General features: G+C 39.8%; 1 protein-coding gene across 1 annotated transcript in view; it reads left to right on the forward strand.

Annotated features, from left to right (window-relative positions):
* The window catches only part of LOC133049596 (ATP-binding cassette sub-family C member 4-like), a 154,704-nt gene that overhangs the window by 104,940 nt on the left and 27,205 nt on the right, over window positions 1–22,559 (forward strand). Inside the window, 2 exon segments of the mRNA XM_061133714.1 lie at window positions 12,954–13,109; window positions 19,790–19,879. Coding sequence (XP_060989697.1) covers window positions 12,954–13,109; window positions 19,790–19,879 — 246 coding nt within the window.

Below are 22,559 nucleotides of genomic sequence, written 5' to 3' on the forward strand. Positions count from 1 at the left end.
AGACACAAAATGGAATGAATACTCTGATTCCACTTATGTGAGGTTCCGAGAGTAGTCAAATTCAAAAAAAACAGGAAGTAGGATGGTGGTCTGCAGGGACTCAGGGAGGGGAAATGGGGAATTGTTTGTTTAATATGTAAGAATTTCAGTTTTTTGAGGCAGAAAAACAATTCTCAGCTTGGTAGCACAGCAATGTGAATGTACTGAACACTGAACTGTCCACTTAAAAATGGTTAAATAGTTAAATTTTATGTTATGTGAATCTTATCATAATTAAAAGATGGCACCTCTGGCATGCTTTGTAGTTTGGATCTATATCTCATAGTACCTTGAGGGTTTTTAAAATCAGGGAGCATCTTGTTTTCATAGTTGTTCCCAGAAAGTGGCTTTCTACAGGGCACAGAGAGAGTACTGAGGATTGCTGGATGAGAGGGTGAGTGAGTTACACACAGGTGTGAGCAAGAAGGAACCAACACACACACACACAAACACATGACAACTCTGTAAATAACTGAAAGAACTGCTCTTTAAAACCCTTACCTCCCCACAGACCCATCTAGTGGACAATAGCTATAATTTAATGAATGAAACCCTTGTAACATAAAAGAATATTCAACTTAATGCCTAAACATTACCCAGGGAGCAGCTTCAGTTAGTCACAGGGCAAAAGCTTGTCTTAATTATTTCCAGTTCCATTGTAGGTCAGGAAGAAGGTGAACTGCTGTGTCAGGAAAATATTAATCACAGCTCTTGATACAACCTTGTCCCTGAGAGCACTGTGTATGATGTTTGCTTACTCTCAGACAGTGTGTCTGTCAGATTTTCTGTTGTAAATGTAATTCTGTTCACCTGTACTTATCTTAAATTTTCCCCAAAGCCATAAAATATGAATTATCTAAGAAACTCTGTAGTACAACTTAGGAACATAACAAATCCTTATTCTTCCTTCTTAAAACCTGCAAATCATAGGATTATTGAGATTCTAAAATGTTTGAGGGAAAATTGAATTTGGAGACCGAATTAATAACTGCATAACTTGGCTGTTGACCTGTGCCTTGGTCCACTGTCAGTATCACTGTTAGCTTCATTTCTGTGTTTGGAGATGATACCCGGGCAGTGTATTCATGAATTGATTTCACTCCGCCTGTATACATCGCAGGTTCCCTCTCCTGCTCACCTGTCTCAGCCCCCGTCACTCCAGGACACCCCTTTGGTGTTGGATTTGATTGAGAGAAGCTGTTGTCGGGCGGGGTGGGGGGGGGGGGTTGAGGTGGGGGGTGGGTGAGGGGGATAGGGGAAGTGAGAGTTAGCCAGCCTAGCAGATGTGGGGCTTTATTCTCTTCCCCTCGTTTCCTCTTCTCTCCCAATTCCTAGAAGTTAGAGTCAATAGGAGAGTATAGTAGGCACTATGCAGGATTTTAATTCACAGAAGAAATGACAAGTGAAAAGAACCAGGACTTCCCTGGTGGTGCAGTGGATAAGAATTTGCCTGCCAATGCGGGAGACTCTGGTTCAGTCCCTGGTCTGGAAAGAGTCCACCCGCCGCAGAGCAGCTAAGCCCTGCACCACAGCTGCTGAGCCCACATGCCACAGCTCCTGAAGTCTTCGCTCAGCGTCAGCAGAAGCCCCTCAGGGAGAGGCCCGTGCGCTGCAGGAGCAGCCCCCATCGAGAGACAGCTCGTGCAAGGCAAGCAGGACACAGTGCAGCCAAACAGAAAAAAAAATCAACATGGGGTAAATAGGACCCTAGACTTCCTGGTGAGAGTCTGAACATGGGCTGTGTTTTTCATTTAGACGATTTTGTGGTTGATTTGATCATTTTAGAGAGTCCTGGGAAATTAAAGTGTTTTCCAGCTCTTGAGGTAGATTGATTTTGCTTTGTTTTTGCTCACAGCTATTATTTGGATGCTACATTTTTACAGATGCTTAGTAGACCATGCTATAATGTGCAAAAATATTAGTTTCCTACATTTTTTTCTTTTTTAAATAGTATTTTCTTAAAAACCACTCCCCCTCACTCCCAGACTGTCCCCATTCTCCCGCTGGCTTTCTAATTCCCTGTGACTCAGACTGTGGTGCCAGAGCCAACAGCACCTGCATCTCCTGGGTCTTCTTAGAAATGCAGTCTCAGGCCCACCCAGACCTCTTGACTCAGCTTCGTATCTGAACATGACCTCCTCCTTTCACTCCCATGGGCAGTTTTTGATGAGTGATAACCTGTGATTCCCAAGAAATGTCCTTTAACAGTTTGAAATTGAACTCAAAAATTCCCAAATCTCTGCTGCTGAGCAAGAGACTCTAGAATGTTCTGTGCCACTAGATTTACTTACTTTTATGCTTTTATGAGATGGTTGAATGGCATTACTGACTGGATGGACATGAGTTTGAGTAATCTCTGGAAGTTGGTGATGGACAGGGAAGCCTGGCATGCTGCAGTCCATGAGGTTGCAAAGAGCTGGACATGACTGAGCAACTGAACTGAACTGATGCTCTGTAAATTGCACCTTTGCATTATAATCTAATTCTGTATGATTCTGCTGCATTTCTTTGCATCTTTCCAGTGGAGTCTGTCTTCATTACAGACAGTTTTCATCCTGTTGTCTGTCCTTCCCCACACCAACCTCCTGCAGGGACTGGAGGGATTTCCCACAAGCTCAGCCATGCCTGGATCTGGAGTCAGAGACACCCTCATGCAGCAGTGTATATGTGGCTGTTTCACTATCTGATGGGATCAAAAATGAGTCCTGCTGCCCCAAGCAGGGCATGGGGTCTGTTTGGCCTGTTCCCCAGGCATCATATGTCCCACTTAGCTGCAGATTTCTCTCTCAATCCGGCTGTGGGTGCCAGGTCTTCCTGCTGACAGCTGGTCCACCTGCCCTCAGGTACCCTCTTTGCTCTCACTCACCACATGTATGCCTGTGTCCACGTCATGCTTTAACTCTCTGACCATAAGATCTCTGTGGTAGGCCTGTTCCTTTAACTGCAGCTACACCTCTCCCCACTTTCTCTGTTCTAGCTACACAGAGGGACATGATAATGTGTCAGGCCTTCCAGGGGATAAGGAGGCCCATCAGCAGGTGGAAAAGAGGCCAACAGATGTGGATTTGAGTCCCATCCTATGACATATGGGCTCTGAAATTCAGAAAAACTAATTCATCTAAGCCTCAATCTTTTCTTACACAAAATGGAAGCGATAGATTGTAACCTATAGATTTTATGTATAACTTAGACAAGATAAAGCATGTAAAAGCACCCAGAGTAAATGCCTGGACACAGATGGTCATCATTTTCATAGGGTGTAAAATGACCATAACCACTTACACTGTGGAAGGTGGTGTCTGTCCCATGAGAATGAGGTGTTGGCCATTTGATGTTGTATTTATGGCTGTAGGATCCATTTGTGGTGTCTGTCTCTGTCTGATTTATCTTGTGCTTAAATAATATGGTAATAGATTTTCCATAAATTTCTGTGGCCTGAGTTAAAAAATCTCAGCTCCCATGGAGGTTTCTTTGTCTCAGGAAACCACAGGTAATACAAATAAGAAAAAGCCAAGTCCAATACAAATCCTGATGTCAGCATATACAGTCTGGTTGAAGAAGCAAGAAAATGGCTATATTAACTTTGTAAGCTAGAAGGAATCTAATTTTTATAGATGTTTATAAAAAATGACAACTTTTGTTAGAGTTGGAACAAGTCCATATTAGGGGACAGAGAGAGCATTTCTGAGGAATTAGACATGTGAGACTGACTTAGTGGTTAGGGTTTCAGCAGGTGGAAATGCATGTGGAAGGCATTCCGGGAGGTGAGACCAGCATAAGCAAAAGCATGATGTTCTGATCTAGTGAATGAAGACCTAGACACCTGCAAAGCATTCAGGAAAATTAACTACCAAGTGTGTAACACACATTTTTACATTCAACCCTCACAATTACCTAGTGATGCCAAGGAGGCTGACTCATGTACATGAAGGTTGGAGAGGTTAGAGAGGACAGTTTTGTAGAAGAGACATCCTGGGGTGGAGTGTTGGGTGCTGAGCTGGCATTCAGGAGTTTAATCTGAGAAATGAGAGCACATGGACCAGAGTGGGCAGGTGCAGGGGGCAGGGAGCCAGAAGCTGTTATGCCTCCAGCAAGACATCCTGGGAAAGTGATTCCACTTTTTGAAATCAAGTTGATATTGATTAAAACAAAGCTATAACACCTGGATTTGTGAACATACAGGGAAATGGGTGGGAGTAGCAAATGGTATTATACTTCTGGAGGGTAGGTTAGCAGCTTAACAGCTTCCTCTGAAAATGTTGATACTTTGTTGTTGTTCAGTCACCTAGTCACATGGACTCTTTGCAACACCATGGACTGACACACACCAGGCTTCTCTGTTCCTCACCATCTCCTGCAGTTTGCCCAAGTTCATGCTCATTGTATCAATGATGCCATCCAGCCATCTCATCCTCTGTCATCCCCTTCTCCTGATTTCAATCTTTCCCAGAATCAGAGTCTTTTCCAATGAGTTGGCTCTTTGTGTCAGGTGGCCAAAGTATTGGAGCTTTAGCATCAGTTCTTCCAATGAATATTCAGGACTGATTTTCTTTAGGATTGATTGGTTTGATCTCCTTGCTTTCCAAGGGGTTCATACATGACTTTCAGCAATTCCACACCTGAGATTTTTTTTCAAGGAAATGATTAAGGTTGTTTTCAAAGACTTAGTTTCAGGGATATTTAACACAGAATTATTTATAATAGCTAACTATTTGACAATGCCTAAATATCCAGCAATAGAGGATTTGTTAAATAAATGATCACATGTACTATAATATGCAACCATTAAAATAAATATTTTGGTGAAATACAAAATGAAAACACATTTAACAGTATGTTCACCTTAATTCTATTTTGTTTATATATGTGAACTTGTATCTTTAAGAACACATAGAAAAAAAATACAACAACAAAAAGAACACATACAGAAGCCTTGAAAGTAAAAATATTTTAAGAATTTTTTTTCAGAGTGCTGCGCTAGAGCTAGTATTTATTTACTTTTCAAATTCATTTGTACCGATTATGATTAAGGAAAGAGTTTATTTTGTTTTTTAAACACTGTGAGCCTGGGAAAGATGTAATGAGAGTAAAGTGGGGAAGATGGATGAAGGGGTTGTTTTGTGTGGAGCATTGGGTGTTGATTATGTTGAGTCTGATGTGTGAAGAGAGATCCAGGAGCAAGTGTCTAACAAGTTGTGTCATCATCAGGACCAACCTGGTTAGAAACACAGAAAGGGGCCATCGCAAAGCAAATAACAGAAGATTTTCTTCAAGTGTTTTTATAATTATATCTATTTCTTTATTTTTGGCTGGGCTGGGTCTCTGTTGCTGCTAGGGCTTTTCTCTAGTTGCTATGTGTGGGCTTCTCACTATGGTGTCTTCTCTTGTTAAGGGTAAGGGCTATAGGGTGTGAGGACTTCAACAGTTGTAGCATGTAGGCTCATAGTCGTGGTTCCTGGGTTCTAGAGTGCAGGCTCAATAGTTGTGGCACATGGGCTTAGTTGCTTCACAGCATGTGGGATTCTCCTGGACTAGGGATTGAACCCACGTCTCCTGCATTGGCAGGCAGTTTCTTTAACACTGAGCCACCAGGGAAGCCCCCGAGTGTCTTTAGATTGAAGAATGTGAGCTTACTGATACTGGCGGCATTCTCCATGGGCAATTGATAAAAACCTTTGGTTACCCAGAGAAGACGTTTAGATTATAACTTTGATGACTGAACTCTAGGAAAAATCAGAGTCAGGTTTTCTTTGAGTTGCCTTTTTCTTTGTGGGGGGCCTGGGGCCATGCAGCATGTGGGATCTTAGTTCCCTGACCAGGGATCAAATCCATGCCTCCAGCAGTAGAAGCACAGAATCTTAACCATTGGAATGAATGCCAGGGAAGTCCCCTGGTTTTTAGTTCCCTTTGCTGGAGTTTGGAACTCACAGTCCTGTGGTCATGACCAGTGCTTGGTGCCCCTACATATCTCAGTCCATTTACCCAAAGTTTACAGATGTTCCCATTTGCACAGATGGATCAGTTTCAGTGGAGCTGATAACATGGGAACATACACACATCTCACTGATCAGTTCTCACCTGTGTCCTGATGTGTCTTGATTTATGTATAAGAACACTCAGAAATATAGGCCCACCTGTTTTACTGTGCTTCACAGATAATGCTTTAAAAAAAAAAAGAAAAAGACATTTATGGCAATGCTGTGTCAGACAAGACATTTGATCACTTCATGTCTCTGTCACATTTTGATAATTCTTGCAATATTTCAAACCATTTCATTATTATTATATTTATTATCCTGATATGTGATCAGTGGTTTTTAATGTTCAGTTCAGTTCAATTCAGTCGCTCAGTCATGTCCGACTCTTTGCGACCCCATGAATCACAGTACGCCAGGCCTCCCTGTCCATCGCCAACTCCCGGAGTTTACTCAAACTTATGCCCATGAAGTCGGTGATGCCATCCAGCCATCTCATCCTCTGTTGTCCCCTTCTCCTCCTGCCCCCAATCCCTCCCAGCATCAGGGTCTTTTCCAATGAGTCAACTCTTCGCATGAGGTGGCTAAAGTATTGGAGTTTCAGCTTCAGCATCAGTCCTTCCAATGAACACCCAGGACTGATCTCCTTTAGGATGGACTGGTTGGATCTCCTTGGAGTCCAAGGGACTCTCAAGAGTCTTCTCCAACACCACAGTTCAAAAGAATCAATTTTTCAGTGCTCAGCTTTCTTCACAGTCCAACTCTCACATCCATACATGACCACTGGAAAACCCATAGCTTTGACCAGACGGACCTTTGTTGGCAAAGTAATGTCTCTGCTTTTTACTATGCTGTCTAGGTTGGTCATAACTTTCCTTCCAAGGAGTAAGTGTCTTTTAATTTCATGGCTGCAGTCACCATCTGCAGTGATTTTGGAACCCCCCAAAATAAAGTCTAACACTGTTTCCACTGTTTCCCCATCTATTTCCCATGATGTGATGGGACCAGATGCCATGATCTTAGTTTTCTGAATATTAAGCATAAGCCAACTTTTTCACTCTTCTCTTTCACTTTCATCAAGAGGGTTTTTAGTTCCTCTTCACTCTCTGCCATAAGGGTGGTGTCATCTGCATATCTGAGGTTATTGATATTTCTCCTGGCAATCTTGATTCCAGCTTGTGCTTCTTCCAGCCCAGCATTTCTCATGATGTACTCTGCATATAAGTTAAGTAAGCAGGGTGACAATATACAGCCTTGATGTACTCCTTTTCCTATTTGGAACCAGTCTGTTGTTCCATGTCCAGTTCTAACTGTTGCTTACTACCCTATAAATGCTTAGATGGTTAGCATTCTTTTAACAATACAGGATTGGAAATTAAGGTATGCACATTTTTATATATAATGCTATTGTACATCATTAGACTACAATATAGTATAAATGTAACTTTTATTTTGCACAGAGAAACAAAGCATTGATATAACTTGCTTTATTTTTATATTCATGTATTGAGGTGGTCTGGAGCCAAATCCAAAATATCTTTAAGGCCTGCCTATGCAAAGAACACATGATCCACATATATACACACTACAACCTGCCTGTATGCAGGGAATGGCCCATCTATATTATATGAATTAGAGTTTAACATAAGGTACAAAATATCCTGAGAAGGCTGTATGCAGATGAAGAAGCAACAGTTAGAACCAGATATGGAGCAATGCACTGGTTCAAAATTGGGAAAGGAGTACCTCAAGGCTGTATATTGTCACCCTGCTTATTCAACTTACATGCAGAGTACAGCATGAGAAATGCTGGGCAGGATGAAGCACAAGCTGGAATGAAGACTGCCAGGAGAAACATCAGTAACCTCAGATAAGCAGATGATAAAACCCAAATGGCAGAAAGCAAAGAGGAACTAAAGATCCACTTGATGAAGGTGAAAGAGGAGAGTGAAAAAGCTGGCTTAAAACTCAACATGCAAAAAACTAAGATCACGGCATCTGGTTACATTATTTCATGGCAAATAGATGGGCAAACAATGGAAACAATGACAGACTTTATTTTCTTAGGCTCCGAAAATCACTGTGGATGGTGACTGCAGCCATGAAATTAGAAGATGCTTGCTCCTTGGAAAGATTGAGGGCCTTGGAAAGATGAGGAGAAGAAGGGGATGACAGAGGATGAGATGGTTGGATTGCATCACCAACTCAATGGACATGGGTTTGGGTAGACTCTGGGTTTTGGTAATGGACAGGGAGGCCTGGCATGCTGTGGTCATGGGGTCGCAAAGAGTTGGACATGACTGAGTGACTGAACTGAACTGCTCCTTGGAAGAAAAGCTATGAGAAACCTGGACAGCATATTAAAAAGCAGAGACAGTGCTTTGCCCACAAAGGTGCATATAATCAAAGCTATGGTTTTCCCAGTTGTCATGTACGTTTGTAAGGGTTGGGTCATAAAGAAGGCTGGGCACTGAAGAATTCATACTTTTGAACTGGGGAGCTGGAGAAGACTCTTGAGAGTCCCTTGAACAGCAAGGAGATCAAACCAGTCAGTCCTAAAGGGAATCAGTCCTGAATATTCATTAAAAGAACTGATGCTGAAGCTCCAATACTTTGGCCACCTGACACAAAGAACCAACTCATTGGAAAAGACCCTGATTCTGAGAAAGACTGAAGGAAGGAGGAGAAGGGGATGCCAGAGGATGAGATGGCTGGGTAGTATCACTGATTCAATGGACATGAGTTTGAGCAAACTCCAGGAGATAGTGAAGGACAGGGAAATCTGGCATGCTGCAATACATGGACTTGTGAAGAGTCGGACACTACTGAACAATAACAAAGTATCTTATAAGTTCAGTTCAGTCACTCAGTCATATCCGACTATTTGCAACCCCATGAACCGCAGCATGCCAGGCCTCCCTGTCCATCACCAACACCCAGAATCCACCCAAACCCATGTCCATTGTGTCGGTGATGCCATCCAATCATCTCATTCTCTGTCGTCCCCTTCGCCTCCTGCCATAAATCTTTCCCAGCATCAGGGTCTTTTCAAATGAGTCAACTCTTCATATCAGGTGGCCAAAGTATTGGAGTTTCAGCTTCAACATCAGTCCTTCCAATGAACATCCAGGACTGATCTCCTTTAGGATGGACTGGTTGGATCTCCTTGCACTCCAAGGGACTCTCAAGACTCTTCTCCAACACCACAGTTCAAAAGCATGAATTCTTCAGCACTCAGCTTTCTTTATAGTTCAACTCTCACATCCATACATGACCACTGGAAAAACCATAGCCTTGACCAGACAGACCTTTGTTGACAAAGTAATGTCTCTGCTTTTTAATATGCTATCTAGGTTGGTCATAACTTTCCTTCCAAGGAGTAAGCATCTTAATTTCATGGATGCAATCACCATCTGAAGTGATTTTGGAGCCCAGAAAAATAAAGTCAGCCACTGTTTCCCCATCTATTTCCCATGAAGTGATGGGACCGGATGCCATCATCTTAGTGTTCTGAATGTTGAGCTTTAAGCCAACTTTTTCACTCTCCTCTTTCACTTTCATCAAGAGACTCTTTAGTTCTTCTTCACTCTCTGCCATAAAGGTGGTGTCATCTGCATATCTGAGGTTATTGATATTTCTCCCGGCAATCTTGATTCCAGCTTGTGCTTCTTCCAGCCCAGCATTTCTCATGATATACTCTGCATATGAGTTAAATAAGCAGGGTGACAATATACAGCCTTGATGTACTCCTTTTCCTATTTGGAACCAGTTTGTTGTTCCATGTCCAGTTCTAACTGTTGCTTCCTGACCTGCAAACAGGTTTCTCAAGAGGCAGGTCAAGTGGTCTGGTATTCCCATCTCTTTCAGAATTTTCCACAGTTTATTGTGATCCACACAGTCAAAGGCTTTGGTGTAGTCAATAAAGCAGAAATAGATGTTTTTCTGGAGCTCTCTTGCTTTTTCGATGATCCAGCGGATATTGGCAATTTGATCTCTGGTTCCTATGCCTTTTCTAAATCCAGCTTGAACATCTGGAAGTTCTCGGTTCATGTATTGTTGAAGCCTGGCTTGGAGACTATTGAGCATTACTAGCGTGTGAGATGAGAGCAATTGTGCGGTACTTTGAGCATTCTTTGGGATTGCTTTTCTTTGAGATTAGAATGAAAACTGACCTTTTCCAGTCCTGTGGCCACTGCTGAGTTTTCCAAATTTGCTGGCATATTGAGTGCAGCACTTTCACAGCATCATCTTTCAGGATTTGAAATAGCTCAACTGGAATTCCATCACCTCCACTAGTTTTGTTTGTAGCGATGCTTCCTAAGGCCCACTTGACTTCACATTCCAGAATGTCTGGCTTTAGGTGAGTGATCACACCATTGTGATTATCTGGGTCATGAAGATCTTTTTTGTACAGTTCTTCTGTGTATTCTTGCCACCTCTTCTTAATATCTTCTGCTTCTGCTAGGTCCATACCATTTCTGTTCTTTATTGAGCCCATCTTAGCATGAAATGTTTCCTTCGTATCTCTAATTTTCTTGAAGAGATCTCAAGTCTTTCCCATTCTGTTGTTTTCCTCTACTTCTTTGCATTGATCACTGAGGAAAGCTCTCTTGTCTCTCCTTGCTATTCTTTGGAACTCTGCATTCAAATGGGTGTATCTTTCTTTTTCTCCTTTGCTTTTCACTTCCCTTCTTTTCACAGGTATTTGTAAGGCCTCCTCAAACAGCCATGTTGCTTTTTTGCATTTCTTTTTCTTGGGAATGGTCTTGATTCCTGTCTCCTGTACAATGTCACAAACCTCCATCCATAGTTCATCAGGCACTCTGTCTGTCAGATCTAGTCCCTTAAATCTATTTCTCACTTCCACTGTATAGTCATAAGGGATTTGATTTAGGTCATATCTGAATGGTCTAGTAGTTTTCTCCACTTTCTTATAGTCATTGTATTATCTTTGTAAGATAATAAAACTAGCTGAACCCACTTTCCTTATGTTTAATCTCTATAAAGATAAATTCTTTTTTGAAATGCCATGATTGATTTGACAAACTAAGATGTGAAACTTCAGAGGTTTTCAAATCAGAAAACCTGAAAAGTTCTAAACATTCTGATTATATTGCTCAGAAGGATTTAGTTCTTTTTTTTAAAGCCATGAGTTTTTAAACTTTCAGTTCAGTTCAGTTCAGTTCAGTCGCTCAGTTGTGTCCGACTCTTTGCGACCCACGAACCACAGCATGCCAGGCCTCCCTGTCCATCTCCAACTCCCGGAGTTTACCCAAACTCATGTCCATTGAGTCAGTGATGCAAATGTTCCAAGCATATCTTACACTCTCATCAATTCCAGATTTTCAATAGAGATAAATCATCTCTTGGAGAGCTTCCTTCAAAGAATTTGCAGTTGGGCTTCCCTGGTGGCTCAGAAGGTAGAAAATCTGCCTGCAAGGCAGGAGACCCAGGTTCCATCCCTGGGTCGGGAAGATCCCCTGGAGTAGGAAACGTCAACCCACTCTAGTATTCTTAACTGGAGAATTCTACGGACAGAGGAGCCTGGGAGTTACAGTCCATGGGGTGGCAAAGATTTGCACATGACTGATCGTCTAATGCTTTCTTTACTTAAAAATTCATTGGTAAAAAAAGGCCAGTTTCTGCATGTATATTTGAATGTGGTTTATTACCCACTGACATTTTACCTAGGAAAAGGAAATGGCAACCCACTCCAGTATTCTTGCCTGGAGCATCCCATGGACAGAGGAGCCTGGCAGGCTACAATCCAAGGGGTTACAAGAGTCAGATATAACTTAGTGACTAAACCACAAACCACCAGCATTTTACCTACATTGTGTTGATTCTTTAATCTTACTGTTAGTGCATTTAGTTTCTCTGTGCTTTGGTTTTAATAAATAGACTGACACTTGACATGTGTTTTTCCAAGGTTCAATTTGAAGTACTAATGTATTAATAAAATGCCTTTTGACCTGCTCCGATGAAAGGTCCCATGTAAATAGCAAATATTGTTTGTGTTGTTGTTAATCTCATTATGTACATTTTGTCTACTGGCCTCTGTCTTTCAAGACTGAGACCTGCATTTTATATTTGAAGATGTTTCCTTTCAAGATAAAATATAATTAAGATATTTATTATCAGGAAGTGATTTCATTTTTTTGCTGAAGAATAATTCCTCTTAAATAAAGAACATATCCCTGAGAAAGTGAGTACTTTTTTGTGTATAATACTTCTGACTTGACTTGTTGATATCTCTATAAAATTACCCATGTAATTCTCAAGGTCAAATTACACAGGGAGTAGGAATAAAGCTAATTTAAAAGCTGACTTCTTATGGACCACTTAGGAGACTGCTGGTTTTTTACTGCAGTCAGGTTATTTTTTTTAAGTTATCTTCTTCCTTTATTTACAAATGTTAGTTACAAACATACACACACACACACACACATACACCACATACACATATGTGTCTCCCCCTTTAACATACCACATAATGGATACCATGTGATAATTATAGAAAACAAAAATTTCTGCATATTAAGCATTTAATCAAGGAAATCTGAATAAAATTGCCTGACATTTTAGAAGGCATGAAAGTCACTATAGTTTATATTGTGTATTCTTAGGATGATTGTGGTCTCAATCAGGGGCATTTGTGAATTTCTGTCATTTTTGGTTGCCACAATTTTGGGGGTTGCATCTAGTGGGTTGGTATCTAGTGGGTTCATGGGTACTGTTAATCATCCTACAATATTCAGGACAGGCCTCCGACCCTCAATAATGAATTATGGGTCCAAAATATCAGCAGGACCTTGCTTGAGAAATTTATAGTCTATTCCTTACACATAATAGAACTTTTAAAATTCATCTTCAACAATCAGGGTTCTCCTGGGTTTTGTGCATCCTGTTAATTCTTCATCCCCCTGGGTCTCTTTACAGTATGGCATCGTGGGAAGAACAGGAGCTGGAAAAAGTTCCCTCATTGCTGCCCTTTTTAGATTGTCAGAACCTGAAGGTGACATTTATATTGATGACATCTTGACAACCAGTATTGGACTTCACGATTTAAGGAAGAAAATGTCAGTTGCACTTCAGGTAAGCATAGCAGAGCCCTCTCACATGTTCTTTTTATAAGGCGTCTAAGGTTTAAGTGTTTTAATTTTATCAGTCTTTTCAAGTTAAGTGAATGAGTTGATCCTTTTTTTCTCAATAGAGCATATATTTAGCAGCAGGTATTTTCAACAGACACTTTCATCGGATACCAGGTTTTGTTTTCTTGTTGTTGTTGTTGTTGTTCATTTGTTAGCTTTGTGTGCATGTGATTTAATAACTTACTGAGATAGATTTCTGGACTCAGACTTCCTCAGTTTCCATGATGTTATCCACTGATAATCACATAATTCTGAGAATAGAAAGATAAGTGTTTGCTTATGCTTGAGAGGTTCCTATAGGGAAACATGAATTTTATTAATAAGTGTCTTAAAGATGTAATTTTGCTGTGGGAAACGGAGGACATCTTTTAAAAAGTGATTATGTCCTTAGATAACTTTCTGTGAAATAATGGGGCTTTGAGAATTGTAGGATATATAGATGCTTTGGAGAGACTTTGACAATTTAGCCATTAATGAATAATTTTCACCAGGGAGGCAATAGTGAGGAAGTGAGAATAGTGAGGAAGAGCAGGGGATTCAGAATTCTGTCTCTATGTACCTTGGGTTTCTCTGTCTTACAAGGCAGATAAAGGATCACCCCCTCAATCTGTTGTGAGGACAAAATATGTCAATGAGTGTGAAGTGCTTCATGTAGACCCATATGTGCCTGCTGTGATGGTGGAGTGTTGAGTTGGCCATCTCTTCCTGGGCTCTGATTCTATTCTCTTTTCTTCTTCTTCATAAAGAAGTATAACTTTCAGGGAGAGTTTTGGAGACTGGATAATATGCACAGGTAGACACTCCTGTCATTCCTTGTGGTTCATTCACTCAACATAATTCTGTGATATTTACTGAGAAATTTCTATCCTCTAGGTATATAGCCAAGGGCAACCTAGATCTTGTGTCCTCATCTATCATCCTGCCCTCTGCTTTAACAGACTTGCTGATTAAAAAAAAATATTGAGTTTTTATTTATATACTTAGTAATCATCTGCCCATCAAAGGAAACTCAGTAAAACACCCTCTTGAGATGAGAAACAGAGAGGAGATGAGACAGAACAAGCCAGGCAAATGTGCTTCCTGGAATGTGGGTGTAATGTGTCCTGAAATACCTGTTTATCAGGAAGCATGTACAACATGGCACCCAAAGGAAGGCGAATGTGGACTTGGGTATAATTGATGCTACCTACCCATGACCTCAAAAATACCTGAAATTACTCTAAGTAATTTTAAAAGCAAGATATTCTTTTCAGACTCTAGTGAAATGCTACCTCAAACCCCTTAAGATGTCTGCTATCAAAGAAAAGGGAGAGAAAAAAGGAAAATGATAAGTATTGGCAAGGATGTAGAGAAATTAGAATCCTTGTTCATTGCTGATAGGAATGTAACATAGTGCAGTTACTATGGAAATCAATTTGCTGGTTGCTCTGAAGAGTTAATGATGGAATTATCATATGACCTAGCAATTCTACTTTAGAGTATAAACCCAAAAGAATTGGAAGAAAGGTCTTGAAGAGATACTGGAACATGCATGTTATAGCAGCATTATTCTCAACAGCAAAAATGTGGAGGTGCCCAAGGGTCCATTGACAGATGGATCGACAAACAAAATGTGGTGCATATACATGCAGTAGAATATTATTCAGCCTTAAAAAAAAAGAAAATTCTGAAACATGCTACAGCACAGATGAACCTTGAGAAAATTAAGTTAAGTGAAATAAGTCATTTACAAAGGACAAATACTGTATGATTCTACTAATAGGAGTTACCTAGAGTAGCAAATTCATGGATACAGGACATAGAATGGTGGGTGCCAGGTGTGGCCAGGTGAGGGGAGTTGTCGTTTAATGGGTACAGAGTTTCAGTTCTTCAAGATGAAAGAAGATCTGTGGCTGGGTGGTGGTAAAGGCTGTACAACAATGTGAATGTATTTAACACTACTGAACTGTGCACTTAAAGTGGTTAATCTGGCAAATTTTATGTATATTTTACCACAATTAAAAATTTTTTTTCAAAGGTATCCCTTTCAGGAAAAATGGAAATGATTTTCTAGCACATTCGGTCCTCATATTTAACAATTTCTTCTGGCTATTAGTTTTATGACTTATGGTTCCAGTAGAAAATAAATGGGCTTAAATTCCCAAGTTTTATGTTTTGATGGTACTCATCTCTGAAATGGCCATGTGAGATTTGTTAGTAGAAATAAAGGGCATTACTGTAAAGTCCTTTCATATCCTTGGATGCAAAGCTTTAGAAACATGCCCTGCATTCTTTTTAATGCTTCTTAACAGGAAAAAGTTGTATGCTTGTGTACATAAAATAATTCTGTAAATAAATAACATTAAATGATTCTTGGCTCTGCCAATAATGTTTGGAAGCACATCTGAGCAAATGCCTAAACATGCCTTGACATCAGCATGTTTTGGTTCTGTTCTGTTGGTTTCCATCCTTCCTTTGAGCATGTTCTAGGTACACACTCCAGAGAGCGTGTTTACAGAATAGTGCTAAGCTTTGTATCCATGTAGATTCCACTTTATATGCCTTTGTCTCCAAGGTGCAGTGTTGGTTCATTAAAGAGAAAGAATCTGGAGAAAACTTGCAATGTGTAAAAAAGATTCCCAGGAAGCCATTCAGGAGGCAGACAGGCTAGAATGTTTAAGAGTGTAGACTAAGTGTCAGTGTGACCCACAGTTTATTCCTGCTCTGCCTCGTCAACCGTGGGGCCTCGATGATGTCACTTGGCTCCCAAGCTTCAACATCCTCATCCTTAAACCCGGTCTGGAAATCACTGACCCACAGATTTGTGGTGAATATGTAACTTAGTAAGATAATGTTTGTGCCCATGTCTCATTCTTATGAATGTTCAGTCATCAGGAACTGTTACTAGTCTTAAGAATCAGGGCACTGGCCTTTTGGGTATTATTTCTACTTAAGTAAAAAGAGTAACACCTTCTGAAATGACTTTACTCTTTAATTTCTGTTTATGTGTTCATGGTCTTTGGTGATTTTCTTTACATTTATCTTTTAATAATAAAAACTAAATTGTTTACATAAATATGAATAGTAAAGCAAAGAAACAGAAAATAAAAACAAACAAACAAAAAAAACACAATAGAAATTTTGGGGAAAAGCACAACAGAGAAATGTATCTAATATTTTCTACCAAGAGCAAGAAATCAGACTAAAATTTTTTGTATTTTTACTTCTGGCTTTCCTCCCACCAACTTCTTTCCTGACCATCACATTATGCACACTCTTACTTTCCAATCCACCACCAAGACCTCCAGCCTTTTTCTCAGCCTTCCCTGCACTCTTGACTATTTTCTTTCTCTCTTTGAGAACAGGGCCTATATCTCTCATTTCTGTTCCTCTAGTGCTTGTTACAGTCCCTGACAAGTTACATGAGTATTAATAATAATTCCTAATGTTTATGGAATCATTAACACATTTTAGTTTCTTATTCCACTATTTCCTGCTTAATCCTCACAAATTGTTGTTATCCTTATCTGACAGATTTAAAAACTGAGTCACTGGGAGATTATCCTATTGTAAAGCGAAGAGTTTCAGTTTTATCTCCAAAGACTCCCATCACAGCAGAGTAAAATCCAAAGTACCAGTCATATGACAGAGACCTACACTCTCCAGTTTCCACCTTGTCCACTTCTCAGTCATGTTCGACTCTTTGTGACCCCATGGACTGCAGCACCCCAGGATTCCCTGTCCATCACCAACTCCTGGAGCTTGTTCAAACTCATGTCCATCGAGTCGGTGATGCCATTCAACCACCCCCTTCTCCTCCTGCCTTCAATCTTTCCCAGCATCAGGGTCTTTTCCAGTGAATCAGTTCTTCACATCAGATAGCCAAAGTATTGAAGCTTCAGCTTCAGCATCAGTCCTTCCAGTGAATATGCAGGGTTGATTTCCTTTAGGATTGACTGGTTTGATCTCTTTGTAGTCCAAGGGACTCTCAAGAATCTTCTCCAACACCACAGTTCAAAAACATCAATTTTAAGCTGTGTTGTACTCATCTGATATTTTCCCCATTTTTCCTACCATCCCACTTGAAAGGACTCCCCAAACCATAGGAAGAGTGAATAAGGATAAAGCAAAGCCAGAAGATACTACTCCTATTGCTCTGTTCCTCATTTGGAAATATCAGTTTAGAAATGGGTTTATGCACTTGTATGTCATGGGCTGATATGTGTCAGGAGAAGGTACTCAAAATCTTATCCCTCCCCAAGCAAGAGCCCTTTGTCTTTACCGCGTCTTACTAGCTGCAGAGGTGGAGAACATCTGTTAGTTTGGTTACTTGAATTTACTTGTCTAAGTGCAAAAACTTACATTCCTCTTCCCCCCAAATGAGTAGGAAGCAGAGAGGCTTGTGTCTCCATACCCCAGTGTAGGGAACCTCAGAAGCTGAGAGCAGACTCTGCAGAGGGGGAGCCCAGCGCTGTTTCTTTGAGTTGCCTCTCTTAGGTGAGCCATACCCACACCATCTTCCCTGGATCCCTGTCCCTGTGATCCTGGAAGCAGCAGGGAACTTCTGTTATGGTCTATCTTCCTCCCAGGCTCATCCCCGTCACTGCTGACCCTCCATGAACAGGTCAGAACTGGGGGAGATATGATGGTAACAAGGACCTGGGTAGGAACAGAGAGAGGGGAGTGGGGACATAGACCATCAGTCCTGGGGGGAACTTTCAGAGACGAACACTGTGTTCTTAAGAAGGTATTCCTCAACTTCTGTTCAAAATTTCAGGAATAAGCTAAAATGAAAGTTCTTCTTTAAAAATTTCCTTAAACACAACAGGTAGCTGAAATATTTGTGTTATTTGTGCTCAGGATCTGAAGTAGTTAAATATGTCCCCCAGAAAGAACAGAGATTGAGATTATATGCAGGGAGTAGCCTGCTTACTTGAAAGGACCTTGAAAATGGAGGGGAGATGGAGAAGGGAAGGAGGAAGAATATTGGGGACCAGCCTCCCCTCACCTGGCAACCTCACTTGTGTAAACCTCATGGAGACAGCTGAAGGATGAGAAATTACCTGCAAATGGGAACCTTAGGGTTGATAATTACAAACAGTAACAAGTTTTTATAAAAATCTGAAGTAGAATGATGGTTATTCCCCTGACAATGAACGCTTACCACTGTTTAGATAGTTCCTTAGTCTTTGATCCTGAATTCAAGAGTTTTAAGGGAAACCTTAAATTTGGGTCTCGAGATTTTTTAGTTCAGTTCAGTACTCATTCTGAAATATTGTATGACTAGTGATTTTCAGTGCTTTGGAAGAATATTGGCCACTTAATCAACTTTGTGTGAATAAATCTCCCTTTATAATGTCTTTTTATTTATGGATTTGCTCCGGGATGCCTCTCTTTTTTTTTGGTGGCACACCCTGAGTTTTTTGTATTCATTTCTCTCTCACCAAACTTAAAACTGAGACCATAATTAAGGAAGGTTTGGAAGGCTTCCTGGATATCATTCCTCTTCATGACTAGGCAAAAGAAATGTCTGTCTTCTTCGGTTCCTCTCAGGTTTTTGTGAAGTGAGGAGGAAAGTCCAGCCCCAAGGCCAGGCGGGATTTGAACTTGGTGATTCTAAGCAGTTCCGGGCACTTGTGGAAGAGTCAGGTCTCCTCTTGTTCCACACGTGTGCCTCCCCTTTTTCTGCCCCCTTCACTGAAATGAGCCTGTTGGGCTCTTCACTGCTGTCCATATTCTTATGACCTGGCTTACTAGAACTTTCCAGAAGAAAATGTAAATGGCCTACATGAGCTTATGTCAATATTCTCTCTTGAAGCCAAGAGGAGGCTTATATTTCCAGAGTAATTTACTTGTGGCTCCTCCTGAAGCAGATGAATAGGAAGAACTATTTAAATTAAAGTATCATGACACAGGTCACAGTGGGTTTCAGGTCCTCTGGCCTTGCAGACAGTAACGAGGTTCTGTGAGGCAGGTCATCCTGACACACAGGTGAGGGAATGTGGGACCACCTGATGCAGAATCAGAGATCTCTCCATGGACAGAGATGCTGCAGACCCCGGGAGCTGACGTTCCCCTTGCACATGTGGGGATGTTCATTTCACATGTGTGCAGAGATTCCAGATCCTAGAAGACAGTCTGACCAATGGAGAAAATAGCCTAGTTTATTCTTCAGTGCTAATGTGTAAATATTTAATGGTTTGCTTTGAGGCACAAACCTCTACTAATCATGCTGTTTGTATTTCCCAGTCACTCCAGGACTGACAGTTAATTTACGTAGATCTTGATTTTAAGTTTCTCATGTAATTATTTCCTCAGTTTGTGTATGTGTTTAAGCAGATATTTATTACCAGGATTTTTTTTTATTCAAATCTTCCTTTGTCTTCAGTTTTTTCCTTAAGATGAAAAAACTTCTTCAACACTTTCTTCTGTTAGTGTTCAATAATCCAGAAGATATTTTTTAGTACACTTTGTATGATGGAAAATTATTTTAGAGATACTATTTTGTAAACATACATTTGCAGCTTTATTATAAATAATTAATTCATTTAGATGTTTTTGTATTTTAATTCTGATATTCTGTACACATTGGAATAAAATGAAAATAGTTTAAAGTAATAACATTGACTATTTTGGAATATTTAGGAACCTGTCTTATTCACTGGAACAATGAGGAAAAATCTGGATCCCTTTAATGAGCATACAGACAATGAACTGTGGAATGCCTTAGAAGAGGTAATTTATTAATAGTAACTATAATTAACTTGTTAGCATCAGTATCTGTGTGTTTACATTTAGAGCATTGCAGATAATTAAGGGGAGCGTATAAGTTTCACTGACTTCGTTTACCTCCTAGGAAAACACTGATGACATGGGCACACTTAAAAATGTGTATATTGATGATGATGAAAATCAACAATATAATGAGACATGTTTTCATTTTAGCTATGTCCCTAGAACCCTGAACAAATAGATACCTTATCTTGTCCTTAACAGAGTACTCAATTAGATGTTAAAACTGTGGGATCAAATTCTATTAGTGACCTAGTGAATCAATGACTCCATTATACTCCAATATTCATTTTCTTCCTCTGGTCTAGGAAACATCTACTAAGTGGAGAAAATAATAGTTTTTCCTTATTAGCTAAAAGATGTAAACAAGATCATACTAATAAAATGTAGACATTTCATAGGAAAGTGTTTATAAAGGTTAATTATATAGTCAGAATTGATGATTATTTATTGGCAATCATGTCATTTTAATGCTGTAGCATTAATGCAGGTAACAGAACCCTGGAACATCTGCTCAGCTTTTATATGAGTAGGTTCATTTCTAGAGAATTTTCTGTTATTTGTGTAATGTCTTCCCTTGCCCCACTTCATTGAATTTCCTCACCCTTGCATGGAAAAAAAAAAAAAAATTGACTATTAAGTTGCTGTCAGTTTGTATTTTAATACAAATTATTTTGTATATTTACACTTGTTTTACAAATCAATTTTACTGATGGAAGAAACCCTAGACTTCTAAGCAATACACAGACTTCTAATTGCTCCTAGAACCTGACACAGTCTTTTGCTTTTAAAAAGTAAGAATGAGTATTCCTATACATTAACAATGAAAGATCAGAAAGATAAATTGAGAAAACAATCTCATTTACCTTTGCAACAAAAAGAATAAAATACCTAGAAATAAACCTACCTAAGGAGGCAGAAGGCCTGTACTCAAAACTATAAGATACTGACAAAAGAAACCAGAATTACTGGCTGGAAATGGTCATACCTCCAAATCTGCCTGCTCACAGTCAAGGTTCATCAAACATTTAGTAGTTATTTAGGTAGAATGTTTTCTACCTAATGTGGAACTTTCTAGTTCCTAATGTGGAAGTAATTCTGGTTTCTGAAGGATGTCATGACTGAGTCTTTATAAGCACACCCTCCCTTTCAGCAGCATGTGGATTTTGTTTTCTTAAATTAGGTTGATTGCTTCATCTTCTCCTGCCTGAAAAGCAGTGCACCTCTGATTTCGTTTACTCTGTGAGTCTTGTACTGTAAAATTCTCCAAGGGAAGAGATGTGTAGTGCAGTTAACCATTAAATGTAAAGAACGACAGATGACACACTACTCTTGAATTCATAGGACAAATTTAATGGTGAAATTGGGACACATGTTTAAAAAATAACTGGAAGTACTGGTAAATTATTTTTCTATTCATTTCCCAGATTGAGATATTTTTTCACAGATTCTCAGGCAGCATTACGCTAGAATTTTAGAACATACTGTTCGATGGACAGAGAGCCAATGTTAATCTAAATTATAAAAATGCTGAAGTGGTAGATAATACTAAGATCTACTTCTATTTAAACTACATTTGGGACTTTCTGTAAAAAGAAAAAAATGTGAGTTTATATCACAAAGTGAAGTGTGTGGTGTCCATTTATTGCTTCTGAAATTAACCCTGTTAACATTGGTGATATCACTTAGAGAAATCATGACATCATTGTGTTTCTCTACGAATTGATTCTTTATGACTGTTTTAAAAGAAAACTTACCAAATTGTTCATTGAAAAACATACAAATGTGATAAAGAAATAATTCCTAGAGAATCTGAATAAAGGGGTGATTTATCATTCTAAGTTATTGTTGTTCAGCTGCTAAGTCACTCTTTGTGACACCATGGACTATGACATCACAGGCTTCCCTGTCCCTCACCATCTCCTGGAGTGCGCCCAAGTTCATGTCCATTGAATCAATGATGCTATCCAAACATCTTATCCTCTGTCTCCCTCTTCTCCTTCTGCCTTCAGTCTTTCACAGCATCAGGGTCTTTTCCAAATGAGTCAGCTGTTTGCATCAGGTGGCCAAAGTATTGGAGCCTCAGCATCAGTTCTTCCAAAGAATATTTAGGGTTGATTTCCTTTAAGATTGACTAGTTTGATCTCCTTGTTTTCCAAGGGACTCTCAATAATTTTCTCCAGTACCACAGTGTAAAAGCACTGATTCTTCAGCACTCTTATGGTCCAGGTCTCACACCTGTACATGGCTACTGGAAAGACCATAAGTTTGATTATATGGACCTTTGTCAGCAAAATGATATCGTTGCTTTTTAACACATGGTCTAATTTTGTCATAGTTTTCCTGCTAAGAAGCAATCATCTTCTAATATCAAGGCTACAGTCACCATCTGCACTGACTTTAAAGTTTAAGAAGACAAAATCTGTCACTGCTTCTACCTTTTCCCCTTCCATTTGCCATGAAATGATGGGACTGGATGCCATGATCTTAGTTTTATTAATATTGAGTTTTAAGTCAGTTTTTTCACTCTCCTCCTTCACCCTCATCAAGAGGTGTCACTAAATCAATGAAGTCAGTTTTTAAGTGAACCAAAAACCCTAGTTATTAATTTGTAAATGATGCC

Source organism: Dama dama, chromosome 30 (genome assembly GCF_033118175.1).
Source record: "Dama dama isolate Ldn47 chromosome 30, ASM3311817v1, whole genome shotgun sequence".
Lineage (NCBI taxonomy): Eukaryota > Metazoa > Chordata > Mammalia > Artiodactyla > Cervidae > Dama > Dama dama.